The 26,059-nt window shown below is 40.1% G+C and overlaps 1 protein-coding gene across 2 annotated transcripts in view; it reads right to left on the bottom strand.

Moving 5' to 3' along the window:
• Positions 1–26,059, bottom strand: part of LRPPRC (leucine rich pentatricopeptide repeat containing) — a 156,067-nt gene that overhangs the window by 27,562 nt on the left and 102,446 nt on the right. For both annotated transcript variants that reach the window (XM_075925421.2, XM_075925422.2), the window contains exons 28-32: positions 17,529–17,671; positions 17,311–17,404; positions 9,989–10,115; positions 5,812–5,900; positions 522–726 (exon numbers count right to left, since the gene is read on the bottom strand). In XM_075925421.2, coding sequence (XP_075781536.2) covers positions 522–726; positions 5,812–5,900; positions 9,989–10,115; positions 17,311–17,404; positions 17,529–17,671 — 658 coding nt within the window. The remainder of the gene's footprint in view (positions 1–521; positions 727–5,811; positions 5,901–9,988; positions 10,116–17,310; positions 17,405–17,528; positions 17,672–26,059) is intronic.

Here is a 26,059-nt window from a genome sequence, read left to right as displayed (position 1 = left end):
TACATTATCTCACTCAAAGTCCCCCCACAACTAGTAGTTGCCAGTCAACACCTAGGTTTCAATAAATGATCTCTAGGCTCCAATGTGCACATAAAAGAAACCTGAACAACAGCCAACCTGGCAAAAATCTAGTATCCATTCCATCTTAGGCCATGTCTATACTAAACACAGGATTGACGCTGCAGAGGTCGATCTTTTGGTGTTCAATTTAGCACATCTAATAAAGATCTGCTAAACTGAACGCTGAGGGTGCTCCCATTGACTCCAGAAATCCTTGCAGTTGAGAGGAGTAAGGGAAGTCAATGGGAAGAGTTTCTTCTGTCAACCTCCCACTGTGGGAATGCTGGAGAAATTCGGCTTACAGTACATTAACTCCAGCTATGTAAATAACACATTTTAAGTGGACCTTCTGGTTTAATATAGACCTGCCTTTAATGAAGGAAAAAAACTGAAATAAGTGGCAACAGTATATTTTCCTCTCCTTTTATGAAAAGAAACATATCGACCCTACAAGTACTTACTTCTTGATGTGAGCCAATACAGTGTTATTGACAAAAAGCATGCGAGATAAACCAATGGAAACTGCCAGGTTTTCTACCATCTTCTCAACTGTACGTACGCTCTCCACATCTCCTTTCATAGCCAGAGCCTGAATGAGCCGAGTCACAGCTAGTCGAGTAGGCACCATGTCATTTTCAAGGACTGCTTTCAGAGTAGATATAGCATCTAGTCAGGATGAAAAGGGGGAAAAAATTAAGATTTTAGTTAAAAAATAGACCTTAGAGACATTATTAGCAGCATTACTTGTTCTATATATAGACAAACAACCCTAAAACAGCTGCAGTTAAATGAAACATTAAATGAATATATAAATGAAAGTCTCAGCAGGGTTTTTTCATGTTTAGCAGTTAGATAAAGGAAGATAAAATCCCCCAAACCTTGTTCACTGGAAAACCTTGACAAGATTCCAAAACTATCTTTTTCATACATCACACCCAAAGGAAATGATTTTCCGACATACACCTCACTGAAACCAATAAATTTTTAAGTTACTGTGCTAAAACAGACTGTAACCACAGTTTTCCTTGTTATGAAACCTTTGCCATTGGAGATATCGGATACCCTAGCAAAGATAATTTGTTTAAAATGAAGTGTATCAAATGAGTTAAAATCACTAGAATCTAGTAATCACACCCATTTTCTATTCAATAGGCTTTAGAAAAAATACGATATTGAATAAAGCTATCTGATATGAATTTACACACAAGTATAAAATCTAGACATCAGTTACCTGTGAAAGTTAGTCTTGCCAACCTACAAAGCAGTAAAACCTCATTAACAACATGCTTCAGTATCAATCCTCAGACATGAATTTAAAAACAAAGCCACTCATTCCCGTCTTGTAAAAACCTCTCTCAGCTTACCAGCAGATAGAAATTATTACCTTTGATTAATCCTAACACAACACTCTCTCTCACACACGCACACTCTAACTCTGTCATGTTAAAATTAAATAAAAATATTGTACAGCATACCTAAACTCCACAGCAAACTCCCAACTTTGTTTTAGTTTTGAGAGTCTTAAGCAAAGACATGTGGGACAAGATTCCTACAATCTGAAAACTAAACTGAATTATTTGCTAGTTTTAAATTTTCCTCCCTATCACAAGTGCTGCCCATTAACAATTCATATTAGGGAAATAACAGTGTAACTGTTTAAATGGTTAACCAATAAGCATGAGTTTATGGAATACCGTAATGGTTACACACTGGCTCCAGGCATGATGCAGCTCCCAGTATCAGAGGAAGGAGTGCAGGATGGCAGCTGACTCCCTGGGCGCAGAATGGCAGACGGGAGCCGGTTGACACCCCACCCTGTGGGCTCTGCAGTAAAAAGCTTATACTGAGAGCCCACAGTACAGCCAGCTCCCTGGGAGCAAGAACAGCAGCTGGCCCAGCTCATGAGGAGCTGGTTGTGCTACAGCCTGCCGTATGTAACCGCTAAGATTTCCTCCACCTCCCCACCCCCCCACTCCTCGGTCCCATGGTTACACAGTTGCCTAATTAACCACTTTTTAACATTCCTAGTTCAGATGTTGCTTGATTGCCCTGCTCAGGAACAGGATACTTTAGGAAGAACATAAACCCAGCAACACTGCGAAAAACTACTTGCTACTAAGCAACACCAAATGCATATGTCCTCCTTAGTCCTACGCTATAACAACTCTTAAAGTTCTTGCTATTCCTAATGTGAATTCACATTTTTAGAACATTTGTCATAACCAGTGTTTACCTTCTTATCTGACCATGTTTTTCCTCTACAGCAGTGGTCTTCAACCAGATAAGGATCTACTGGTAGATCCTGGAACCTCTGACAGGTGATTCTAACTGGTTTGTCCAGGAAACTATCAAATGCTGACACTTCAGCTCCCCCTCCCCACACTGCTGTGCTGCACCTGCCCTCTACCTTGGAGCTGCCCTGGGGAACCTCCTGATTGCAGTGAGGGGTGGGAAAGAAAGAGAGGAAGACACTGAGGTCAGGATGTCCCCTTTCCCCAAGCCAATCTCTCACCACACAGGGGGGACAGGATAACAGGGCTTGGGATGAAGGAATCTTGCTGGCACAGCATACTTAAAGGGGCAATGTGAATCTCTGTCCCCAAGTAACCTCCTGCATACAAACTCTCTCCCAGAGCCGGTCCCCCAACATCCTGCCCCAGCCTCGGGGAACAGAGGGGGGATGGAGTGAGCAAGGCGGGGCCTCTGAGAAGAGGCAGGGCAGAGGGAGGGGAAAGGGTATTTGGGTTTGAAATAGATCCTGGATTGCACTTAAATTCAAAAAGTGATTTTGTGCTTAAAAAGGTTGGAGACCACTATTCTACAACCTGGAATCCCAAAAGAAAGCTCTTTCAAGCAGCATTACGCTCTACAAATCTTTTTACAGTACAAGTGTACACGGCATGTTTCACAGAAAAGTATGACAGTTAAAAGATGGAAAGGGATTCTTGCAACAAAGTGTGTAAATATATATGAAATACGATATATTAAAATCATAATATACTTATTGTTATTCTCACATTTTATTAGCTCTTTTTAGAGACTTTTAAAAATTACATAGTATATTTAAATTTGGCGGCAGCATCCAGAAAGCAGGCCAGAACTGAAATCAGAAACAGGACATTAGATGAGGGTGGAAAAATTAAGAAAGTCTTTGCATTTTTGGGATGATCTGTGCAACAATTTTAGGAACACCTACACTAAATTATAACTTTTATTGAATGCTTATGAGTTTACACTGTCTTCGCATGTAATGGGGGCTAGAAACCCTTTTTGGTAATGTTAATGGAATCAGCACTTTTTCAAGCATCACAAATGCAATTAGTGACTGGAAGCAGTAAGTTTTGAAGAATAGAAACTATGCAAGTGACAAGATTAAGGAGAACATTCCAAGCCTAATAGGAGTTATTCCTAGAAACCAACACAAGAGAATCCTTGTTGAACCTCCCAAAGCCGGGACTCTCTTGTCTGGCAACATTCACAGTCTGTGAAGGCCACGGATGTTGCTGGACCAGAGTCCTGGGAGAGTGGGGTCTGCAGAGTCCTGGCTGGGCCAGCAGTGGCTAGGCAGGGGAAACCCCAGTGTCACCGGGCCAGGCAGTGTCTGGAAGCCTCCGTCCTCGCTGGGGAACCCCCGGCCTCAGTGGGGTCAGGCGATTGCAAGGGCTTTGGAACACTGAGCACTCCTTAGCAGCAGTGGGAGAACACTGGCCTGAGAGCCCTGGCTAGGGAACCCTGGTGGAGGGGTCGGGCAGCAGCTGGGAGTCCTGGCCCCAACAGGGGAATCCTTGGTGGCAGTGGAGCTAGCCGGGAAACCCCAGGAACTCTTGGCAGCAGCAGGTTCAGCAGCGGCCAGGCGGCCCTGGCTGGGAATCCCCTAGGGGCAGTGGAGCTGGGCCACAGCAGCAGGACAGGTGGCGGCCGGGTGGCCTCGGTACTGGGAAACCCCAAGGAACCCCCAGCAGTGGATCACTGACCAACCCTGGTCCAGGACAGCTCAGGTCCCGAGGCTGCCAGACCAGGGAGGTCCAACCTGTATCAAGGGAGCATTAAAGGGAATGAGGTGCATGGAAGGAGGAAGGATTTTTTTCAGCAGAATGTTGCATAGAATTGAGGAGGTGCAATGAGTGAATCTGGATTGCCAAGGGAAAGAAGTTACAACAGTCATACGAAGAGATGTGCAGAGTATTAGACAAGGTTTCAGTAGTGGGTTATGAAGAAAAGGAAGAATTCTGGTGATAGTATTAAAGGTTTTGCAATGTCTTTCTATCAACATGCTGAACTGTGGAAAAAGAAGAAAGGAAATGAAAGAGGGAAATAAAATATAACAGCTAGGTTGCAGGCCTGTGGGACTGCAAAAATAGAGGATTGTCAATAATAAGAGCTGAGTTACAGATGGGAAGAAAAGGAGGTCCATTTCAACATTCTGAATTTGAGCTGGTCCTTGCATGCACATATTGAGGGAAAACAAATGACATGAGATTGTATGGAAAAGGAATTTGAAAGCAAACGTATTTTTTTTTTGTTACTGTTTAGCAGAAAACAGATTGACATGATGTATCTCACTTATTGCAGAAGCATTTTAACATAGGCAATGGCTCACACAAATATAGTACAACATCAAAGTATAACGGAGTGAATTAATTGAAGGATGATTTGGCAGATGCAAATCTGAATTTTCTTCCACCAGATTAAAATAAAATAGCTCCCCGTTTTGAAATTTTTGTTTACATTTAGTTCCTCTTTTTTTTTTTTAAGAGCAGTATTGGAAATACATTAATAAGACAATTTATACTCTTGGGCAACTGCTCTGACTCAAAAAGTAATACTAGCTGTTTGTGCAGGGTTTTCCACTCCCAAATAATGCAGTTTAGAAGATTTTAGAAACCAAGTAAATTAAACCACAGTAAAAATTTTAATGGAAGAATGTGTACACACACTCAGAGTGCCAGATTATTCAAAAGTGCTCAGAAAAAAACTGAAAGGTTAACTTTACTAGCCATGTTTAGTCCTGATGCTTCACCCACTTCCTATTATTCCTAATACCCCCAAAAAAAGATATCAAGCTACAAAACAAATGATGCTGAACAGCTGAAAGTTGCATAATGGCATGTTTTCCACCATCTTGTCCCACCCATGTGCTTCTTCAACCACCATTTCTGTTACAATATTAAATAAGAAAGTAAAGAAAAGTGCAATGTATATTTCTATATTATTGGTACTGTGAACTATTAAAAAGTATTAGATTGATTTTTTTAAAAAAACTAATGTTATAATCATTTAGTGCACAATCATGTACATTTAACACTCAATTTAATTCATCTGATATCTCACACAACCAACACAATATGAAAGAAGCAACTGCTGGGAATTGTTTCAGATGCTCTAAAGTATGTTAATTTCTAAAGCAAAATGACTTGTGCTGTGAATTTTAACGCACTTGAAAGCCTGTACTTTCTCTCATTCTGGAGCACAAATTTTGCATGTCTGAAGAGCTGTGATTCATCTTAAGAAAACCCATCTTGTGTTAAATGGAATGGAAACTGGACTAAGTGGTCAAATGACAAGTACATTCATATTCAAGCTGTATTATAAATGCATGTACAGTAATTTACGTCTCTCAGCTACCACAAAAGGCTCTTGATAAGCAGGTAATTTGCTAAATGGACTCCTTTATCCAAGTATTCGAAGGGCGTTACAAGAAAAATCTGCAGAGGCATTAATGTGACGTAAAGGTCAAGCATTGTGACATACCTTTCAAATAATCCCGCCTAACTTGCGTTATGATGAGGAGGCTGCTGGCAGCATCGTTCAGTGTGAAGCCCTTGATGTGGGTCTCAGCGCTAAAAGAAGCAGACATTTAGAAAGGAATTACTGACATGCTTCTGATACGATAATAAATGGTTGAGCACCAAGGTGAAATTATAAAAACTACTGTTCGTATGTTAAAAATATTGCTGCAAAATATCGACCTGGAGACAGCTTTTGTGTTATCCTGTCAATGGTTATAGAAGGATAATTTTTTTTTGCATTCTGACAGATGACAAAGTTGGAAGTGAGCAACAAAAGAAACAAGTACAAGATTTTTTTTTTAAACAATCGGTTCAGATTCTTGAATGCTGACATATTAGATGACTAAAATAACTGCATGCCCTGCATTGTTCTGTTGTATCCTAAGCTGGATACTTTTTCTTCTTCTTCTAAGTCACCATAATTATAAAATGTAAAACTATTCTTTCAGCAATAAAAATGAAACATTTATTTTCAGCACTGTATATTTTAAATATAAACTAAAGCATATTATGAACTAACACCATATTATTTGGTTGATTAATTTTCAAATTTCTGTCATCTAGAAGTATACAGTTTTTTAAACTGAACATATTTCATTTGCTGCCTTTGCCATGTTAAAATTAAATTTCATTTGTCAATTTTGTGTCCCTTGCAATGCAAAAAGTCACACATCTATGGCAAAGAGCACTTTAATATTGCTTTTCATAACCTAAAACGTATGCTTTTAATGAAGACTAACCAGCAATCTCATCTATTTTACATTTGCAAAATGTTCCTATTTCTAATGAAATTTAAGCTCATTTTTAATACATAAAGATAACTTTACAAAAGATTCATTTCTAGATTACAAAATCTCCCCCCACAAAAAAGGGGCACTGCCATTTGCCATATCAGCAATCAAGATAAACCTCAATGATCATCTTGTGGCAAACAACTGAGCAGCCTACCTACTTGAATTTATGAGCTGAGCGGATTGGGAGGTAAGCAGGGTCATTGCTAAATTATTCTCATCAATCCCAAGAAAATCCTTCACAGAGTACACAATACGACTATCCTCTCAGTCACTTTCAGCTTCTAGGACTCACAAATGCAGTCACTGGACTCAGGATTTTCTTACTCTCCCAACCAATCCTCTTAATCCCTGCCTAAGCACCCATTGCTCAGTTCCGCTTTTTCCCCCCTTTGTCCCATCTGTCAAAGCCCTTAAGTCAACAATTCATGTATGAGACTGTAAATTACATATAACAAAGGATTTACTTTCTCCAATCTTTAGTGTGATTAAATAGATGTTAGTCACTATTACAGCACTAATCCCTCATTCCAATACTACTAAATTTCTTTTTTAAAACTCTTGAACTAAATGCAGTACACACACCTAAAATTCATTAGAATCATAAGGCAGCAACACTTTGGTTGCACCAAGATATCAGAAAACTCCTGGACATGCTGCTTCCTTATACCATCATCTTAATTCAACATTAGTCCTTTCCAGCCCTAATACCAAGATATTAATTTTAAAAATAAAATTGTTTTTTATGTTAAAAATGCTTGTTAGGCTACTTACACTATTACAAACAAATCATACAATGTTCTCTAAATATTTGTAAAATTTCAAATTTGGCTTCACACAGGAAAAAAAAGCAAGTCTATACAAATGAAACTACCTTTCACATCTTTTAGTGTAAATATTGGGAGAGAGAAAATTTTCAGGCCACTGCACACAATTAGGAGTACTTGTAAGAATACTCTTTCAGTAAATGAGATTGTTAAAATTGACTCCCATGTTCCCTAAAGTTTACAGCATACAGAAATTTGTCAAGCATACACAACATGTGTCCTAAATTGTTCACACCACAGATAGCCTTTCGATTCCATTCACTATTTTGATATACCATCTAGGCATTTTTAGAAAAAAAGTTTGCTTCCGCAAAGTAATTTTTAAAAATCTAAGTACTTATAATTTTACTCCTTTGTTACTGAAAGGCCCATCCATATATTGTTCAATCATTATCCTGTAAAGAAATACCAGCAAGAGTTAATCAGTATGGGCTCATTAAGACTGCCATTATGGGTATTTCAGAAGGGTACACTTTTCTGAACTACTCTGCCAAACAATGTATTGTTTATTACTTTAGGTTTAGAAGTCTGACAAATTAGAATGGAGCTACTGGCTAAATCCTACTTCCATTTCTCCTAATGCCAAGAACTTTTTAAGGCACAATCGTGAACATTATTTTATTTTTGAGTACAAGGGGGCTGTGCCCCCTGCTCGCTGTGGCTGCCAAACCTGGCTCTCCTCCACCCCCAGCTGTCAAGGAGCACCGCAGCCAGTCTGGGCTCCTTCTCCCACCCCCGCCCCGCCAGCCCGGGCCCCTTCTCTCCCCCACAAACCTAACCCTTCCCTCAGGCTGTGGAACACGTCAAGCCTGACTCTAAGCCCCGTGGCTGCGGAGACACAGGGGTGCTTGCCCTGTGTTTGGGAGCACTGTAGCCTTCTGAGGTGGGGAAAACAGCAGTGCAGGGGGGCGCTGTCCCAAGATCTCCCCCATGTGGTCCTGCCTGCCTTGCTCACCACCCCAACCCTTCGCACAAAGCCCAGTGCCACCCGTCCGCCTGCCAGGAGTGCAAGGGAAGGAGCTGACAGGTCAGTGTAGCAGCTTGCCCAGGCAGCTCAGGGAGCTGCAGTGGAAGGGGTGAGTCTCCACAGAGGCAGCCGGACTCTGGGCAGTTGGGCACCGCAGTCTGGCTCCCCAAGAGCCTGGCAATGGGGGAGCCCCCAAGAGCCTGCTGCAGGCACATAAACCCATCTGGGAGCCCCGCTCTTAGCACCTGTCCCCAGGCTGCTGTCCTGAGCACCGCACCGCCCTCTCCGCTCCTGGACTGTCACGACTGCGATGTGGGGCCTGTCAGCTCCTATGCCATGTTTCTTGGCACTGTAAGCCCTGTGAGGTGAAGGTAGAGGAAAGGAAGTAGGGGCTTGGTTTAAAATAGCAATTCCAAGTGTCGAGGGGAAGCAGCAAGGTCAGGCTAGAGCTGGGATGGGGGAAGGGGAAAGAAAGGGAGGAGGCAGGTGGGATGCAGAGTAACGTGATAACCTCTCTCTGTCGTCCCACAGAATTTTTTTTTTTTAATAAAGAGAGAAAATATATGAATATACTATATTTTGGAGCATTTTAAAAAAAACTAGAAACTAAGTTTTTGTGGTGACACACATTGTTTAAAAATCACAAAGATATTGTATGTAACCAGTTCATAATTTTCTTTTAGATATATATGCTGCACTTCTCTCCATTGTTCTTGTTTTAACCCCCAAAAAAGGTATCACACTGCTTTTAAATTCCTGCTCTCCTCAAGCTTCCTTTGATGACATAATCTACCAAAATTAAGTTATTACTTTCCTACTTTTCAATAAAGACAATTTTAAAAATGAGTCCTTATTACAAGGCACCTTTTCAGTTAAATATTTTAACCATTTATGCAACTCTTTTTTTTAAAATCAATTTTAAAAGGATAGTAATCTCATCATATAATCAGATTTCCAGACTGTTTAACAACCCGACTTACATTGGTGACACTGCTAGCTAATCTATACCTTTAGTAACTAGAGTTACTAAAACTTCAGAGGGGTAGCCGAGTTAGTCCGTAAAAACAACAAATAGTCTAGTAGCACCGAAAAGGATAACAAAATGGTATCATGAGCTTTCGTGGACACAATCCACTTCTTCAGATGACAGGAGCATTGGAAAGTCACTTTTGGAAGTTACTAAATCACTTTTGAAAATGGGATTTAGGTATTTTAAGATTTTACCCTAATTTAGTAGGATCATGTGTTAGTAACTAGCATACAACAAGAGTTATATGCAGTAGTTAAAACACATGGTACAACTACATGATTCAATGAAGTCAAAACCAAGGCTAGGTGAAAAAAGAATATTTCGATACTGTGCACACTTCTTTTCGATTTAGGACATATAAAAGACCAATGCATTATTCACTATACAATTGTGTTTCCAACTGGGGCCCATTTTTTTGTTAGGAAGCTAGGACTTTACTCTAAAGGAAATACAATAATTTTCATGCAACATAATGAGCAGACAGTTTTAGAACAGAGCTATGGGTTTAAAAAACAAAAACTTACATGTTTTTCACATTGATGGCTTTCTCAAGACAGCCTTCAGCCAGCAATGCTTTTATAAGAATGGAATATGTAAAGGAAGGAAACATAATATCTTTCTTTTGTTCTTCCAGTAAAATATTGTATGCCTCTACAAAGAGAAAAAAAAAACCAATTGAGATGTCACATTGCATTGAAGTGGCATATAAAGAGCATTCACATCTCTTTTTATTTACAAAAAGACGGCATCTTAAACATAAATCTATTCCTCCTTTTCTTAAATCTTTTAGTCTAAAGCTATATTTTAGAAAATTGTTGGTTTTCCCAGGTTTGAATGATTACTCCTATCCACAGAGCCAAAAGTTGTAGGTTTCTAAAAATGTATATATATTTAAATTGTTTCCTATAAAATCCAGATAAGTTACATTTTTGCTTACACTCAAAAAAACAAGTCAGATAGGCTAACTCTAAAAAAAATGTTTCAATCCTCTTTCCTGTAGTTCGTTTACAATAAAAATCACCTCCAAACAACTGTTCATGAGAAAGAGAGAACTAACGTTTTTTGAAGCAACACCTAATTCTGGGGTAGATAGTTACAATGTTTGGCGCATCATCACAACAGCATTCAGCCAATATAGGCAGGGATTCCATAACTGGGAGATCAAATGTTTGGCTACGACAAGATTTATGTAAAAACATACAATTTACAAATATACAGATATTTAACAAGTAAACTAAGCTGCATTTGTTTGACTGATTAGCAGTTTTATTTCACACATTCACAATAACTGTCAGTGTATGAAAAGACGTCCCCCCAAAAAAAGAGAGAGACAGACAGAGAGAGAGAGAGAGAGAGAGAGAAAAGATAACCATACTTTTTAGTCATTTATTTTTTGAAACAAGATTATGCAGCTGTAAACATCCAGCAGAAATGGTTATCCAGACTACAGTGAATGCTAGAAAACTGCAATGAAGAACACACAAAAAATTTAATATCTGGAACTGTGCAGCTGCATGTTACATGTGACATACTGAAATATAAAAACTAGGAGCTCAAACTTTAAGCTATATCAATATTTAGAACATATTCTTAATAATAAATAAGATTAACATTAAAATGTAATGCATCAAATATGAAAAATACTTTTGCTCATACTTGTCATGGGAAGGGGGAAATAATTTGTTTGAATTTTAACCTCAAAGGAAACACAATACAACCAAAGGAAACTTCAGGACACACCTTCACCAATTTTTCATGCACAGTCTCAAGACTGCAAGTGTGACCATACCGTCTTGTCTGAACCTGATGATGACTTGACTCTAAGGGCATGTCTACGCAGCAAAAGCTGTCCATGAGTCTTTCCAAGCTAGACTGAATCTAGCTAGTGTAGGTAACAATAGTATTAAAGACCATGCAGCAGAGGCTTCAAAATAAGATAGAAAGCAGAGTCCAAGGCCAATGCTGGGCTTGTACTATCTGTGCTGAAGCAGTACTATACTTTCTTCATTGCTACTGTGCTAGTTGGATTCAGACTAGCTCAGGTATGCTGAACTATGTACAACTTTTGCTGTGTGTAGACATACCCTGAGACCACATTTTGAGATTTTAGAAAGATTTATTCATTGAAACAGGGCATTTATGCTGAAAGATCCCCGTCTTGACCGCATTTTTTCCCCGAAAACACGGCTTCTTAAAAAAAGCGCGGCCGCCATTATATAAATGAAGCACGGGAAATTCAAATCCCAGTTTCATTTACAATTTCGATAAGTCTAATTTGCATCCCTTTATCAAAAAAGATGTAGTTTGGATGTACCCTTAGTGGGCATATGCTGCCTGCATGATTGGAGAATTTTTCACTTAGCACTCAGCTGTGGAGCCTCCTGAAGTGGCGCCTTTGTAGCATGGTATATAAGACACTGCCGACGCCTCTTATTCTAAGAGAGAGGAGGTGGGTGGGATTTGGAATGGGCATGAGCAACACATCTTGAAGAACAATAGTATGAAAGGAAGGTAAAGGTTTTTTCTTCCTTTAATTGCTCATGTGCATTCCAACAGGTGACTCACCAGCAGTTTAGAAAGGACTAGGAGGCCCCAGGGAGGAATCAAGTTTTTGGAATCAAGGTCCAGGCCCTTTAGGAACTTTCCTACCATAGGATTTTCAAAAATCCTTTCCCTGAATGCAAAATAGAGGGGGCTGCAAGGTGGACCCTAACAGATGAAATAGCTAATCCCTGGTGCTTTGGGCACAAGAAAGGAGGGAAAGCAACTGGACAGAGTATCCTACCACCACAATGCTTAGAACTCAGCGGTCTGAGGTTCCCAGCTTGGGAACTGGTGCTCCGCCCTCAGGTGCATCCTCAAAAGTTGGGTTTTGAGCCTGGGAATTGCTTAGGGCCTCCCAGATCCTGGTCCAAGTTGGAGAGAGGCTGGCACCATCAGTGATTCTGGCCTCAGTGCCTGGACAAGTTCTGCCTGGCTTGACCAGAACAGAAGCAGGCAGGAGCCGGTGGTCTAAAGGACTTTCTCTGAGGTATGGATCCTCAGACATGAGAGAGTCATTTCTTCAGGCTGTGCAGGTGAGATTCCATATTTTCTGCAAGCAGCCAGAAGCAGTTAAAGGGGCAATCTTGCAAAGCTGTCTGGACCTCCAGAGGAATACTTGAGACTTGCAGCCATGAGCCCCTTCTCATGACGACGACTGTGGACATAGTATGGGAGGCGGAGTATGCTGAAGGTCCTAGCAACCAGCTTGCCCTCCTCGACCAGTGTGGTGAACTCCTGACACGAGTCAGGAGGAAGAAGCTCCTGGAATTTGGCAAGGCTGCCCAAGAGTTAAATGAGTAGCAGCTCAACAGCGTTTCCTGGCTGGCCCCCATAATTGTAAAACCCCTGCAGAATAGACCTTATGCACAAAGAGATCTAGCGTTTTTGTGTCTTTCGATTTGGGCACCAGTCCACGTTGTCCCTAGCATTCCTTGTGATTTACAGTCTCCACCACAAGGGACCCCGACATCAGACATGCACAGAGATGTTCATAGCCCTTAAAGGTGGTGGTGGGGGGAGGGGAAGAATCAAGAAACAGCATTGAGACCTTTTATCGGTAGGGGGGTATGGATGTTGGGATTTGCCACAGCACCTTAGTATTATTATGGATAATTTTAATGAAGGGGAGGGCAACTTTGGAAGTGCCCTTCGGGACTATAGGGTCCGCATCCTCAACAAATCTAATCCACCTACAGCCTGAGGTTCTGAGCCACCCATCTTAAGAGGTCCTGGTGGCCCCAGCTGTCCAAGGTAGGGAGTGTGGTGGTTCACATACTGGCCACGGACTCGTCTGAGGACACCTGTAAGATGGGGACTTCAGAGGTCTCCCATTTCCCAAGTGCAACTGACTGGCGCTCATTGGGGTAGTTGAGGGGCAGAAGGAGTGGGGCTCACTGGTAGGTTCAGAAAGCAGGGAATGAGGCTCAGCAGGAGAGACTGGTCATGTAGGTGTTTGGGGTGGGTAGACAGGAGAGTAGTTCCCTATAAAGGGATCCCTCCCCCTGCAGCTGAGGAGCAATGGGTGAATGAAGTGGTGGAAAGAGGAGACTCTGCAGAGTTTCCTGCAGCTGGGGGTGTTTCTGACTCAGCCCTGAATGCCATGCAGGGAACAAGGAAGTCCTGTATTTCCCAGCCCAGCTGGGACTAAAAGCTGAACCTGGAACAGGGTAGGAGCCACCATCTGGGTCTTCCCCGCTTCCATCCCATACCCCACAATGATTTACCTCATTTCCAGCTGCCCCAGGCACCCAAAACATACTGCTGAGGTGGGTCACAAAATCGCTTTTGTGGCTTCTCTTTGCTTCCCCATTAGAAAGTATTTTTTCTGTGGGGAAGCAAAGAATTCTGTGGGGGACAAATTCTGTTTACGTGCGATGGCTCAGATTTCCACCAGGAGTACAAGAGATAATAACTGTACATATAATATACCAAGGATAACATCGTAGCCCCACTGAAATCAATGGTAGAACCCTATGTTTGCACGTCAGTTATTCATGGATGTGTGCAGTAGATATAACACTGCCATCTGGTGACAGGAATACTAGAAGAGCTAATGAGTTGAAGAGCTCCTGAGCTGTAAACCCATAAATGACAAGCCTCAATATTACTTCTACACCTCTGAGTCTTCCAGAGGTTTTGGTTAATTAAACATAATACTAAAAATCTTAACTAGTCTTCATATCGTACCCTCAAAACTCTAGTTTCTATAACAGAAACATGGTGTAACTGTGGCTCCTGAGCCACATGCGAATCTTTTACAGTTAAAAGTGTGGCTCACAGAACAGCGCATCTCCCTCCCATTCTCTGATTACCAGACTGCCTGGGGGCGTGTGGGACTTCTGCTCTGTGGCAAGGTACTGGGGCAAGGGGTTTATGTACTGTAGTGTCTTGTCCCCAGCCCCACCAACCCGCCGCAGGGCTGAAGCATCATGCGCACCTTAGCTCTTAGACACCGAGGATTATATATATAATCCTTTTGGCCAACCTGCTGTAATTATTTTATTTTTTCCTTCTAAATGGGAAAATATTTCATAATTGCCTCACTGCTTGCCTTCTAAAAACAAAGTGGCATTATCTTCCATCAACTCTATTTGAGTTGCCTATCTGAAGCTGACTAAAGAGTCCTCAAATGGAGATCAGATTCCCAAATATGGATTATCAGTTTATTATTCCTCAAACTGTCATTTTTTCGTGGAATGCTGTGCTCAAATTACTCAAGTATGTTAGCATTCAAAAGAGTATCTGGCATAAAAATTGTATGTTGTATTATCACTTTAAAGTAGAGAAAGCTGTTAGAAATGTGACAATTCACTAATACAAAATTTCAATTCTCACAACAGAGTCACATTTGGCTCAGCAATGTCCTCTGATTGGACACATGCACACACTATCCAAAAGACCAATTTATAACAATGCAGAGTCAAGTCAGTAAAATGAACATTTTGTTTTGCATAAATAAAAAACCACGAAGAATGGACTTTTAAAACAGAGCCCTGCCAAGGAATTAATCTAATTATATTACTAATATTCTAAACTGATAAGTTCACCTTCTAATAAAAAGTCTTGAAAGAAAAAATTATACAATAACCTATTGTATTCATATCAAAATTACATTACATTGTTTACATAAAGTTGACAAGTGAATTTTTATAGGATTTTAAATACATGCACACGACACATTTCACAGTATTTTCAGCAAAATATTTTCCTATTAAATTCTCATTGTTAGTATCTGGCAGGTCTGGATCATCTACCAGGAACACAACAGAATGTAATTGTAAAATGAGCAATCACAATCTACGGGTAAATTCAGTTTCAAAGTGCTCAGGGTGATCAGTAATACATTGGTGCAGGGTTGTTGGGTTTTGTTTGTTTGTTTGTTTTAACTGTATATCTTAGAAGCAGGAACCTACCTCAAGAAATTCAAACCTTATTTACAAATAGGGGTAAAATTACAATTTTTTTAGGTTATAAAGGGCATTAAATCAATATTAACTATTCCCCAACACTTTCCAAAGAAAAAATTAATTAGTTCTGTTTTCAGAACCTGATCCTCCTAAGCTATATGCATTTTCAAGCCTGCCTTTTGATCCCCCAAATTTATTGGTATGAAAATTAACATTCTGAAGAAGCTCTTAAATCTGCCATAATACAAAAATTACTATTAATGTGCTACACAGAACACAACATGAGGGAGTGCACATGCTATATATCCTACATTTGTGTACACAGTTCATGTGTACATGTGCCTAACCACCCCCCCCCCCCCCCCATCAGGGCTCTGGGAGTTCAATGGTGCTTTAACATCAGTTTTTCCAGTAACCGAACAAAACAATTCTGTAGCAGATTGTAGTCTATGCTGTCTCAGAAATGAGACACTGAAACGGCGTAGGAGTCTGTAGTTTCAACCTGCAGAGTTTAATACTGGCATAGAGCTCCAAAAGAACATATCTGTAAGATTTAATCATCCAACAAATTACACATTAAAAGGAGCTGGCATTTTTCACCCAACTAATGAAGTTTCCTTGTGTCATATAACCATCAGCCATGTGTATTTAGGCTAAGAAGGAATAAAAACGGTCTTTAAAAGGTAAGGCCTATTCACCCTCTGCCCTAAAGATTGATAAAAACCTGTATTGCTGCATGATTTCCCTGGAGAGCATTTAACAGGAGGAAAAGAGAGGGCCAGTTTGGCTTCACTTTCCCCACTGGTTGGGATTCTTTAGAAAGGACCTGTAAATTTACAACCATTGTGAAATTTCAAGTTTAAATATCTGAATTCATAAAATGTTATGATTTTAAAAATACTATGTGAAATTGATCAAAATGGATAATGAATTTGGTAAGGCCCCAACGATAGCTTATCTTTTAAAAAGATATCTCAAATTAATTTACTGGCTTCAGTGGCGGACCCTGGAATAGTCCAATGTTTTTCAAGTTACTTTCTGTGTTAAAAACCTATACTTTATTTTTCTAGTCTGAATTTGTCTATATTCAACTTCGTATCACTGGATCTCATTATACTTTTTGTTGGCATATGAAAGAGCTGACAACTATCAAATCTGTTCCCCAAATAGATACTTGTAGACTGTGATCAAGTCACCTTTTAACTTTCCCTTGGATTATAGACTGTGCTCTTTACAGTCATATTTAAGACATGTTTTCCAGATCTCAAATATTCTTGTTGCTCTTTTTTGAACCCTTTCCAATTTATCAACTTTTTTTCCAAAGTGTAAACAGCAGAAATGGACATAGTAGTTCAGTAAAGGACTCTCCAATGCAGCATACATAGATAATACAGTCTCCCTAGTCATAGTTGATATTTTCTTGCTTATACATCCAAGGATTAGATACAGAATATATGAAATGAACAACCAGCACACAATAGCAATGGTTACTAAACTTTTTCTTTTTAAAATAAACCAGCACACAATAGCAATGGTTACTAAACTTTTTCTTTTTAAAATAAACCAAGCTATTTGGACAGTTATCAGTGCTGAGAGAAAGACCTCATATTGGTCTTTAACACTGATCTCTATTGTGATCTACTGATCACTATTGTTACCCCTCAATAGTTGACCAATACAACTCAGAAATGAATGTTATACAATGGATACTGCAGAACAACTGGATGCTGCACCCAGCACAGACTTGCCGGACAGATTCAAAAAATACTACTTGTAATTTTAAACCCTGGAGTCTAGACTCTATTATTGCATTAGGTGCCCGAGACTATTGGTTCGTTTTGTTGATTAATAAAACGTTTTTAAGCCAAATGAAAAAAGATGTGTTTTCAGTTTACCTTGGATATTGCCCTTTTTGCAGAGGATCAATATTTTCTTCTCAGGGTTATTTTCTGAAACAGGAGCTGATTCTACACAGTCTTCATACCAGATCTTTAAAACAAAGTAAATGGTTTAATTAAAATCATACAACATGAAGAGATATGGGAAAAAAAAGAATGATTCAAACAAAAGGAACACAATGTGGCACTTGTGTATAAAGTTAAACCCAAGTTACCTCAGGTACATCAAATGGTACTTCTTGACCATTGTTCTTAAGAATATCAGCTAGTAACCTTAATGTTCTCTCACGAGGAATAACATTTTCTTCCTGCATTTTAGTCCAAGTTGCATCAGCTCTTCGCCAGTCACTACTGATCTCTGAAAGACAAGATTCAGTCTTCACATCTAGTACACACTGATACTAATCCTACATTTTCAGTGAAAAACTATAATACTGAAAAAGTAAGCAAAATCAAGAATTAAATATATACAATAATTCTGGTTTTAGAAGCAGCCACATTCAAATTGATTTTTTACATTATCAGCGAGTGAGGAAGCTCATGTGCACACTTAACTTTATACATGCAAGTAGTCCATTAACTTCTTATTTTGCAATGTGCTTGTATTTGAAGAACTAGGAGCCTTAGACTTTAGCCATGAAACACTGGGAAACTTCAAAAATGACAAAAGAACATGCTAATTCTCTTTAATACAATGAGAGCTAAAGAAAATATTGACATAAAATGACTTTTTGACTTCTAATAATTTTTTAACTACCACTCCTTTTTGTTTACAGAATATAGTTCTCAAATTAACTCTTAAAAAGACTAGTCTGGAAATATCCCTTTTAAGGTTGTATGAATATGTTGATAATTTAGCAAGTGGTTCATCAATTCATTGTATGAATGATTTTCATATAATTAAGAGGGCACTGTTAATTTGAAATCTAGTACACTGAAAAACAGTTGAGCACAAGATCCCTTCTGTCTGAGACCCTATGTCGGTTTTGGTAGCTTTTTAATCACATGCCTCCATATTAAAAAAAATGATCCTTTTCAGTGTCGTAACAAACAGGAAATAGTGGAAACTTGAGTATGGACAAGAATACAAACTGACCACCAAAAGTTCTTAAATGCATCAACTAAACAAACTGAAAACAAGCAACAATATGTAAAATAGATTCAAACAAGTAAAACAAGGAGTCCTGTGGCACCTTAAAGATTGACAGAATTTATCTGGGCATAAGCTTTTGTGGGCAAAGATCTATTTTGTAGATACAGACTAACTGCTAACCTCTTGGATACTTCAGATACAAGTGTGATTTTTACACTGATGTTTTCCTTTTAACCCCCCTACAAGATCTGAGGGTGCCGCCTAATTGTTTCTCTGAAAACTTACTGTTATCTGAAGAATTTGCTATATTTAAAATGTGGTGCAGATTCCAATGAATAAAAACAACTTTGTTCAAAGATCTTTTAAATGAAATTTTTAAGCTCCTTGAGAAACAGCTCTTCCAAAGGAAATTAGAAGCTTTGAAACTGCTATGTCAATAAATTAAGAGCTACTTAAGACAACATGTATATCTAGAGAGACCCAAAGCAACTCTCGGAGGTTCTAAATTTTCAAAAAGGAAAAAAATCCAGAGTTTTCTACCCGCTTTATAATCCTGTGCACTTGCTCTCATTCAGAACAATGAATGAGTGTCTAGCATTTTTACGTGACTATACAAAAATGTTAGCACACCCTTTCAAACGCAAAATCCCTTTTTTCTAAATCTCACATCTTAAAAAAAAAACCTATAGAGAAATTGTGGCTCTAAGATGCCGTCAGCAATGTGTGATGCCTTTGTACATATATACCTCGTGTGGGAGACTAGCATAGCAGAATGTTGGGTTGTGCAAGTCCTGTCATCCTGTTTGTCCCCATCTTTACACTTCTGGGAAGATGGACACTGCCTCAATCAATCTTCTGAAGTTTGATTTAGCAGATCTAGTAAGATCCGCTATATCAACCTCAGAAGGCACCCCTGCTGGTAGCCAGAACTGCTGCTCCTGCGAGAAGTAAGGGAAGACGATGGGAGCATTTGCTCCCATGTGTCTCCCACTGTGTGGATACCAGAGAAACTTGAATCAAGGTATGTCGACTCCAGCTACGTAAGTAACATAGCCGTTAGTGTAGGCATCACCTCTGTTGTTATAAAGTATGCAATGTTCTTTTCTTGAATGGCTCTCACTCTACATGATGGATTAGCGTCCAGTCTGGAAGGTGGGAATGAGGAGTCTTGCTTTAACTCAACAGACAGTGTAATATTGCTCTCCTGAAATTGTCTTTGATCTAACTGAAAAGTCAGGTGCCATAGTACTTATCCAAAGTCAGGAGGCTAGTTTCCAGATACGGGTACACTCCTGAAATAGTGACCCCAAGTTGTACTCTAGTAGAGTAAATCTTAACATGTGGAAGGAAAAGATATACCAGCCATTTGGAAGGAGACAGAGACATACTGCATAATCTGTTTTAATACCCTCTCAAAGGAAAGAGATAAACTTTATGCTACACTGAAGATGGCGATGAAGAGGTAAGCCAACAGAATAAAACCCCTTACTCTATCAATGTAAACTCTTGAAAACATTCAGAGTGTGTACTTTCTTCCCTGGAACATAACAAGGTTTATAAAAGAACAGAGGTAAACTAATGGACTGGGGTTCAATGAAATTTCAAGACCACTTTAGGAATGAAGTTCAGATGTCTCCAGACCACCTTATCTCTGTGGAATATTTTATGGAGAGGGAGGGAGTTAGAACTTGGAGATAATTAACATATAGTCTATGCAATGATAACTAAGACAACTATCTTTAGAGTAAGATAGTGCAAGCACCATTTTGAAAGTGGCTTGAAGAAAAGTTACATGAGCTTTGATAGGAGGGTAAGAATGCAATAATCTTTTCAGGAATCTAGATACTATGGGATGTGAGAAGACTGAACAGGTGGAAAATATGCTGATTGCTGCAAGGTGGGCCGTGATTGAACTTAATGAATGAAACATTTCTTACCTTATAATTTTCTGCTAGCAGCTTCTCTTCTCATTCATCACTAATAAATCAGCACCCTCCCTCACAACTTACACAATTTGGAGGCAGGTCAATGTTGTTGCTGGCAGTTTCAGAACTAAGCCCTGCTCTTCAGCATAGGACACAAGAAGAGTTTTTCCAAAGCTTTAGAAACACTCCAGCAACCAATTATTAGCATTAATATATTAATTAACCTTAAGAAAGTTATAACCAAGTCTCCCTTGAAAGAAAAACATCAATGTGTATTCTGATAATTTACAGACTACCAGGATTGGTTGAATGAGGTGAGGAGCTGTTGATGGAATGAGATTTGTTGTTGTTACCAGCGTCTCCCCTTCTTTACTACTAAAGGGAAGCAGTGATTAGTTAACCACAGAAATGGAGGGAAAGGGGGGAATTATAAGTAGAACTTAGTTATTGTTATAGTAGAAAATAGGCAGGAATTGAAAGTCTTTCCCTCTTTCTTGCCCTTAATCAAGAACTTCGTAAACTGAGAATGATTCTGTAGAGCAGTGATTCCCAACCTTTTTCCCCATGGAGGAACCCCTAAAATAATTTTTCATAGCCCGAGGAACCTCTACCTATGAAAATGTTTGCTTGGCCAGAAAAAGTTGACAGCAGGGAGCGCAATTCAATTACTGCTAAATTATTGTCAAGAAAATGTATCTGTAAAGAGCTGTTTTTTATATGTCAGCTTACATTGTACGAAAAAAAATTGTATTTATTTGTTCAATGATTTCTCACAGAACCCCTGACGATGGTCTGTGGAACCCCAGGATTCCGTTGAACCCTGGTGGGGAAACACTGCTGTAGAGTAATAGAAACTTATTATACAAATGTTCCTCAGATGTATACTTTTCCCAAATGCCCTCAAGGAATTTTGTGAATAGTTTTGCAGCGAAGAGACCAACTAGTACAGGATTTTAACATTTTACCTGCAGCATCTTTGTAGCCCTAAAGCTTTGGCACTTTGAATGTATGAAATGAAAAGGCTACAGCTGATGTGTGTACTCCATTTACTGGAGTAGTAATCAGAGCAACAGAAATGTTCATCTATGCCACAACCATCCACAGGAGTGCTAAGGACTAGATCAAAATGATGAGAAAACGATTTCCCAGCAATTGTGGGAAACAAAACTTTTCTTGAACAGAAGGATTTCTGCAGCTATAAAAATAAACTTTTCCTCATAACAGCACTAGTACTAGTGTGGTTAGATACAAGATTAAACTAATCCCAGAAAAAATGGTTACTAACCTTTGTAACTGTTAAATACAAGCAGTCCTGTGGCACCTTAGAGACTAACAAAAATATATAGTATCATGAGCTTCATGGGTAAAATGCACTTCATCCGATGAGTTGGGAGTGGAAACTACGTAATTCAGAGTAACTTTGTAACTACTATTCTTCAAGATATGTTGCTTATGTGCATTCCAACATAGGTGTACATTGGCCTCATGCACCACCACTGGAAAGTTTTCCTTCAAGTGGTCTGGTGCCTCATGGAGTCACCCCTTCAAAGTGCCAATATACAGACCCTTACTGCCTTCTCAGTTACTTCTTGCCAACTCCCTCTGACAAAGAGGTAGGCAGGGTAAGAGGCTGGATTGGACATAAACATCCTGAAGAACAGTACTTATAGAAAGTGAGTTACTTTTTTCTTCTTTGGGTGCTTGCTCATGTCTATTCCAATGTAAGTGACTCCCAAGCAGATCTAGGACGAGGGCTCGTTAAAAAGCAGAATGTATTACAACTCTACCAAATCCAGCATCATCTCTAGACTATTGAATGATGGCATAGCTCAATGCAAAAGTGTGAACCAAATACCACTCTACAGATGTCTTGAATTGGGTCATGTGCCAAGAATGAAGGTGAAGATGCTTGTATCTTTGTGGAATGTGCCACTGGGTGAGGAGCAGGAACCTTCGCCAGGTTGTAGTTTAAAACATGGTTTAAACCATCTCCCGCCTGCCACCCCACACTGCTATCTCTGATTCAGAAGCAGCCCTGCAGAGCGGCATGGGGCTCCCCAGGAGTAGTTGTGTGGTTACATGATTATTCAATTAATTGAGATCTAGCATCCCTAGTGAGTGGCTTCCTATTTCCCTGAAAGGGCTTCTCAAACCAGTCCGGAGCATGCTGGCTTCAGTGTATTGTCCCATGGAACTTCCAGACCATATGATGTGGGCAACCATGATCCTGGGAATTCAGATCTGGAAAAGAATGCATGCTGATTGGTGTTTCCACCGAGGGGTCTAGAAGGGTGGTTAACCAGTGTCAATATGGCCAGCTCATGATGAAGTTTGTCCTTCCTATTTTGACCCGTAGCAGGACCTTGTATAGAAGTGTAAAGGGAGGGAATGAATAAGAGATGGTTCTTCTAAGGGAGAAGAAACCTGTCTGAAAGCACATCCAGAGTGTGATTTAGGAAGGAGCAGAACTGCAGACTTCCTGTGGTGCCTGGTCACAAATATATCCATATAGGGAACTCCCCACCTCTGGAAAACATTCTTCACGATGTCTGGGCAAAAGGACCACTTGTGATTGGAGGATTCGCTGAGATATTCTGTGAATTAGTTTGATGCCCCCAGAGAAGATTGGAGGGCTTGAGCTGGATAGAGTGAGCTATGCATAATTCCCACAAGTGAAGAGCTGCATGGTATAGGTGAGAAGAGAGCACTCTACCCTGTTTATACAAAACATAAATATTGTGTTGTCTGTAAAAACCAACTGGCACTTGCCTTCTAGATGGAGCCAAAACACTTGTCAGGCAAGGTGCACTGCTCTGAGTTCCCTCGCATGAATGCTTAGCGAGGCATTCCACCTGTTCCGAGTACCTCCAAATGAGCCAGTGCAGTTGTTGAGTAGAGTAGAAATATTGATAGATGTGGCCTTGAGAATGGGATACCTGAACCCACTGTTCTTGAGTCCCATCACCAAAGGATAGTGTTGATTACCAAAGGGGGAAGCATGACAATCACGTCCACGCAATACTAGCCTTGTTGATACACTGATGCTAGTTAAATCTGGAGAGATCGGAGTCGCAATCTTGCATGCCGCACCATATAAGTGCATAAGGCCATCCACTCCAGAAGATGTAGACAGTTTCTTGCCACAATGGGGTGGTTTCTGAGGCTCTCTATGAATGTGGTAAGGCAGGGGTGGCCATCCCACAGCTGTTGAGCCACATGCAGCTCTGATTTAAAAAACAAAACAAAACAAAAAAAAACAACCCCGCAGCTCCTGCTGCTTCTTAGCTGCACGCCCAGACTGCTTAGGCCGGCCGCTCTACGCAACGTGCCACAGTGCCTGCTCATGGCCAGGCCGCTCTGTGCGCAGTGTCCCAGCGTGTGCTCATGGCCAGCCACTCTGTGCACGGTGTTCCAGTGCCTGGAGGGAAAAGCGTGTGGTGGCAGTGGCTCCGGGACCCAGGCATAAGGTTAGAGCCGGGTGTGAGGTGTGTATGCGCGCATGTGCTTGGCTTTGGAGGGGGAGAGAGTTGGGAGGGAGATTGGGTTAGAGTGGGGCAGGGGTGTGCCTGGCTCTGGGAGAGGGGAGGGGGATTGGGTTGAGGGAGGGGGATGCTGAAGCACCTTAAACTCAAAGTCTTCATGGATGCAGAATAAGGCAGCCACTGCAGATGCCACATTGAAATTCCAGGACAAAAAAAGAATCAGCATATATCTGGTTTACACTGTATTTCTTTAAAGAAAATTCAAAGGCTATTGTTTGCCAGGTTGAAGCAACTGTTCTGAGATACGAGTCTCTCCCTTATTGTTTTTGAACCTCTCATATTTGCAGTCTGGGACAGGCACTTAAAATTTTGCTAATTTACTTCTCAGTTCAGTTTATTGTAAAAAACTCACAGGATATAATAGGGCAGTAGTGTTACATTTAAAATACATAGTGGAGATGCTTTTTTTTTTTTAAACTGTGAGAATATTACTGTATTTTTAAAGGGTTTTTTAAAATTTGATGTTTGTTCCTTGTCAAGTTCTCTGAAGATCTATGGATTGGCCATGATTTTCTTAAGTGACTAGAGACTTTTTTTATTGGTTTTTGTCCAAAATGTCCTGTAATGTTATTTTTATCACTACATTTTATGTACTATATCTATCTTTCTCTATATAGATATATAAAATAAATATATAATACATGGCTCTTCACACTCTATCCACCAGTATTTTGGCTCTTCGTCTGTAACTGGTTGACCACTCCTGTCCTAAGGCGTGGAAAGAAGGCTCTGGTTTAGACCAAGTCAAGAACTGCCCCTGTAGTTTTATCTTTGAACTGCTGAGTATGTCAGTTTTATCAACAGATTTAACTTCTCACCTGTGCCTTGATCAGGCAGTCATCAAGGTGAAAATAAACCTGACCCTTTGCTTCTTCAGGATGGTCATGACAACTGACATGTGCTTTATAAATAGCCAAGGGGTTGACAATAGGTTGAATGGCAGCATAGTAAATTGGTAGCGTATCTGGTTCAAAATGAATCAGAGACATTTCTTGTGACCTTGGAAGGCTGTGATATGAAAGTAAGTGTCCTTCAAGTCAAGGATGCCATACCGGTCCCCTGGAACCTGGTGGGGCATAACTGAGGCCAAGGAGATTATACGGAATTGCAGTTTCTTCATTAATTTTTGAGGTTTCACAGGTTCTGGATGGATCTGAGACTATTGTTGATGGTTGGCATTAGGAAGTAGCAGAAATAGAACCTCCTTGCCCCTTAGCACTGGAGGAACCCCCACTACTGTTTCCAAATAACAGATATGTTTGCACCTCCTGGATAAGAAGTTGTTTGTGAGAAGAGTTCCTGAAGCGTGGTAAGGAAGGGAAGAATTGAATTACAAGCTGTATCCCAGTCCTATCATGCATAGCACTGCAGTGATATGGGCCCACCCCAGACAGAAATGTGGTAACTGCTCCACACTATTTGGGGAAGGTGGATCCAGAAACTGTGCTATCCTCAAGTATACCCTTCAAAGGTCTGATAATTGTCTGGAAGGGCTAGGCCCAGGGCCAATGATAATGGGAAACCTCCTGCCCTGCATCTTTTTAAAACCTCCTGCCCTGCCTCTTGCTGTTGTCCTACTGTGGCTGAGGCTGGTAGAAACAGGGCAATGACTGGGGCTTAAAATGCTTCCTTATACAAGCTAGGATGTGCAACCCAAGGGATTTTAGGGTGGTCACAGAATCATTTAAGCTTTGAATATGTTTGTGATTAGATAGATAGATAGATAGATAGATAGATAGATAGATAGATAGATAGATAGATAGATAGATAGATAGATAGATAGATAGATAGATAGATAGATAGATAGATAGATAGATAGATAGATAGATAGATAGATAGATAGATAGATAGATAGATAGATAGATATCCTTGAAAGGGAGTCTGCATAGGCTACTAGATGCAGAAGGGAGACCCGAGAGCCTGCAGCCATACATTTCTTCTCTTCTTTCTTTGGATTTTTTTATTTGATCACAAAGGAATAAATTTAAGCTGTGTCTTTACTGGGAAGGCTTGGTGACAAAAGTGCTGTCAACATGCATAAGTCGCCAAAAGTGAAAACCACTCAAATAGTTTTTACTGTCTTCCACTGTTGACATTTCATGGTCACATTCTGTCTGCAGAGTGCAAGCATAGAGCAAAGCAATGTGAGTAAGCATCCTATAGTGCATTATTGTGGGAAGACAAAG

The sequence above is a fragment of the Pelodiscus sinensis genome, chromosome 3 (genome assembly GCF_052426305.1).
Source record: "Pelodiscus sinensis isolate ZL-2025 chromosome 3, ASM5242630v1, whole genome shotgun sequence".
NCBI classification, from domain to species: Eukaryota; Metazoa; Chordata; order Testudines; family Trionychidae; genus Pelodiscus; species Pelodiscus sinensis.
This window is presented reverse-complemented; position numbering and strand designations above follow the sequence as displayed.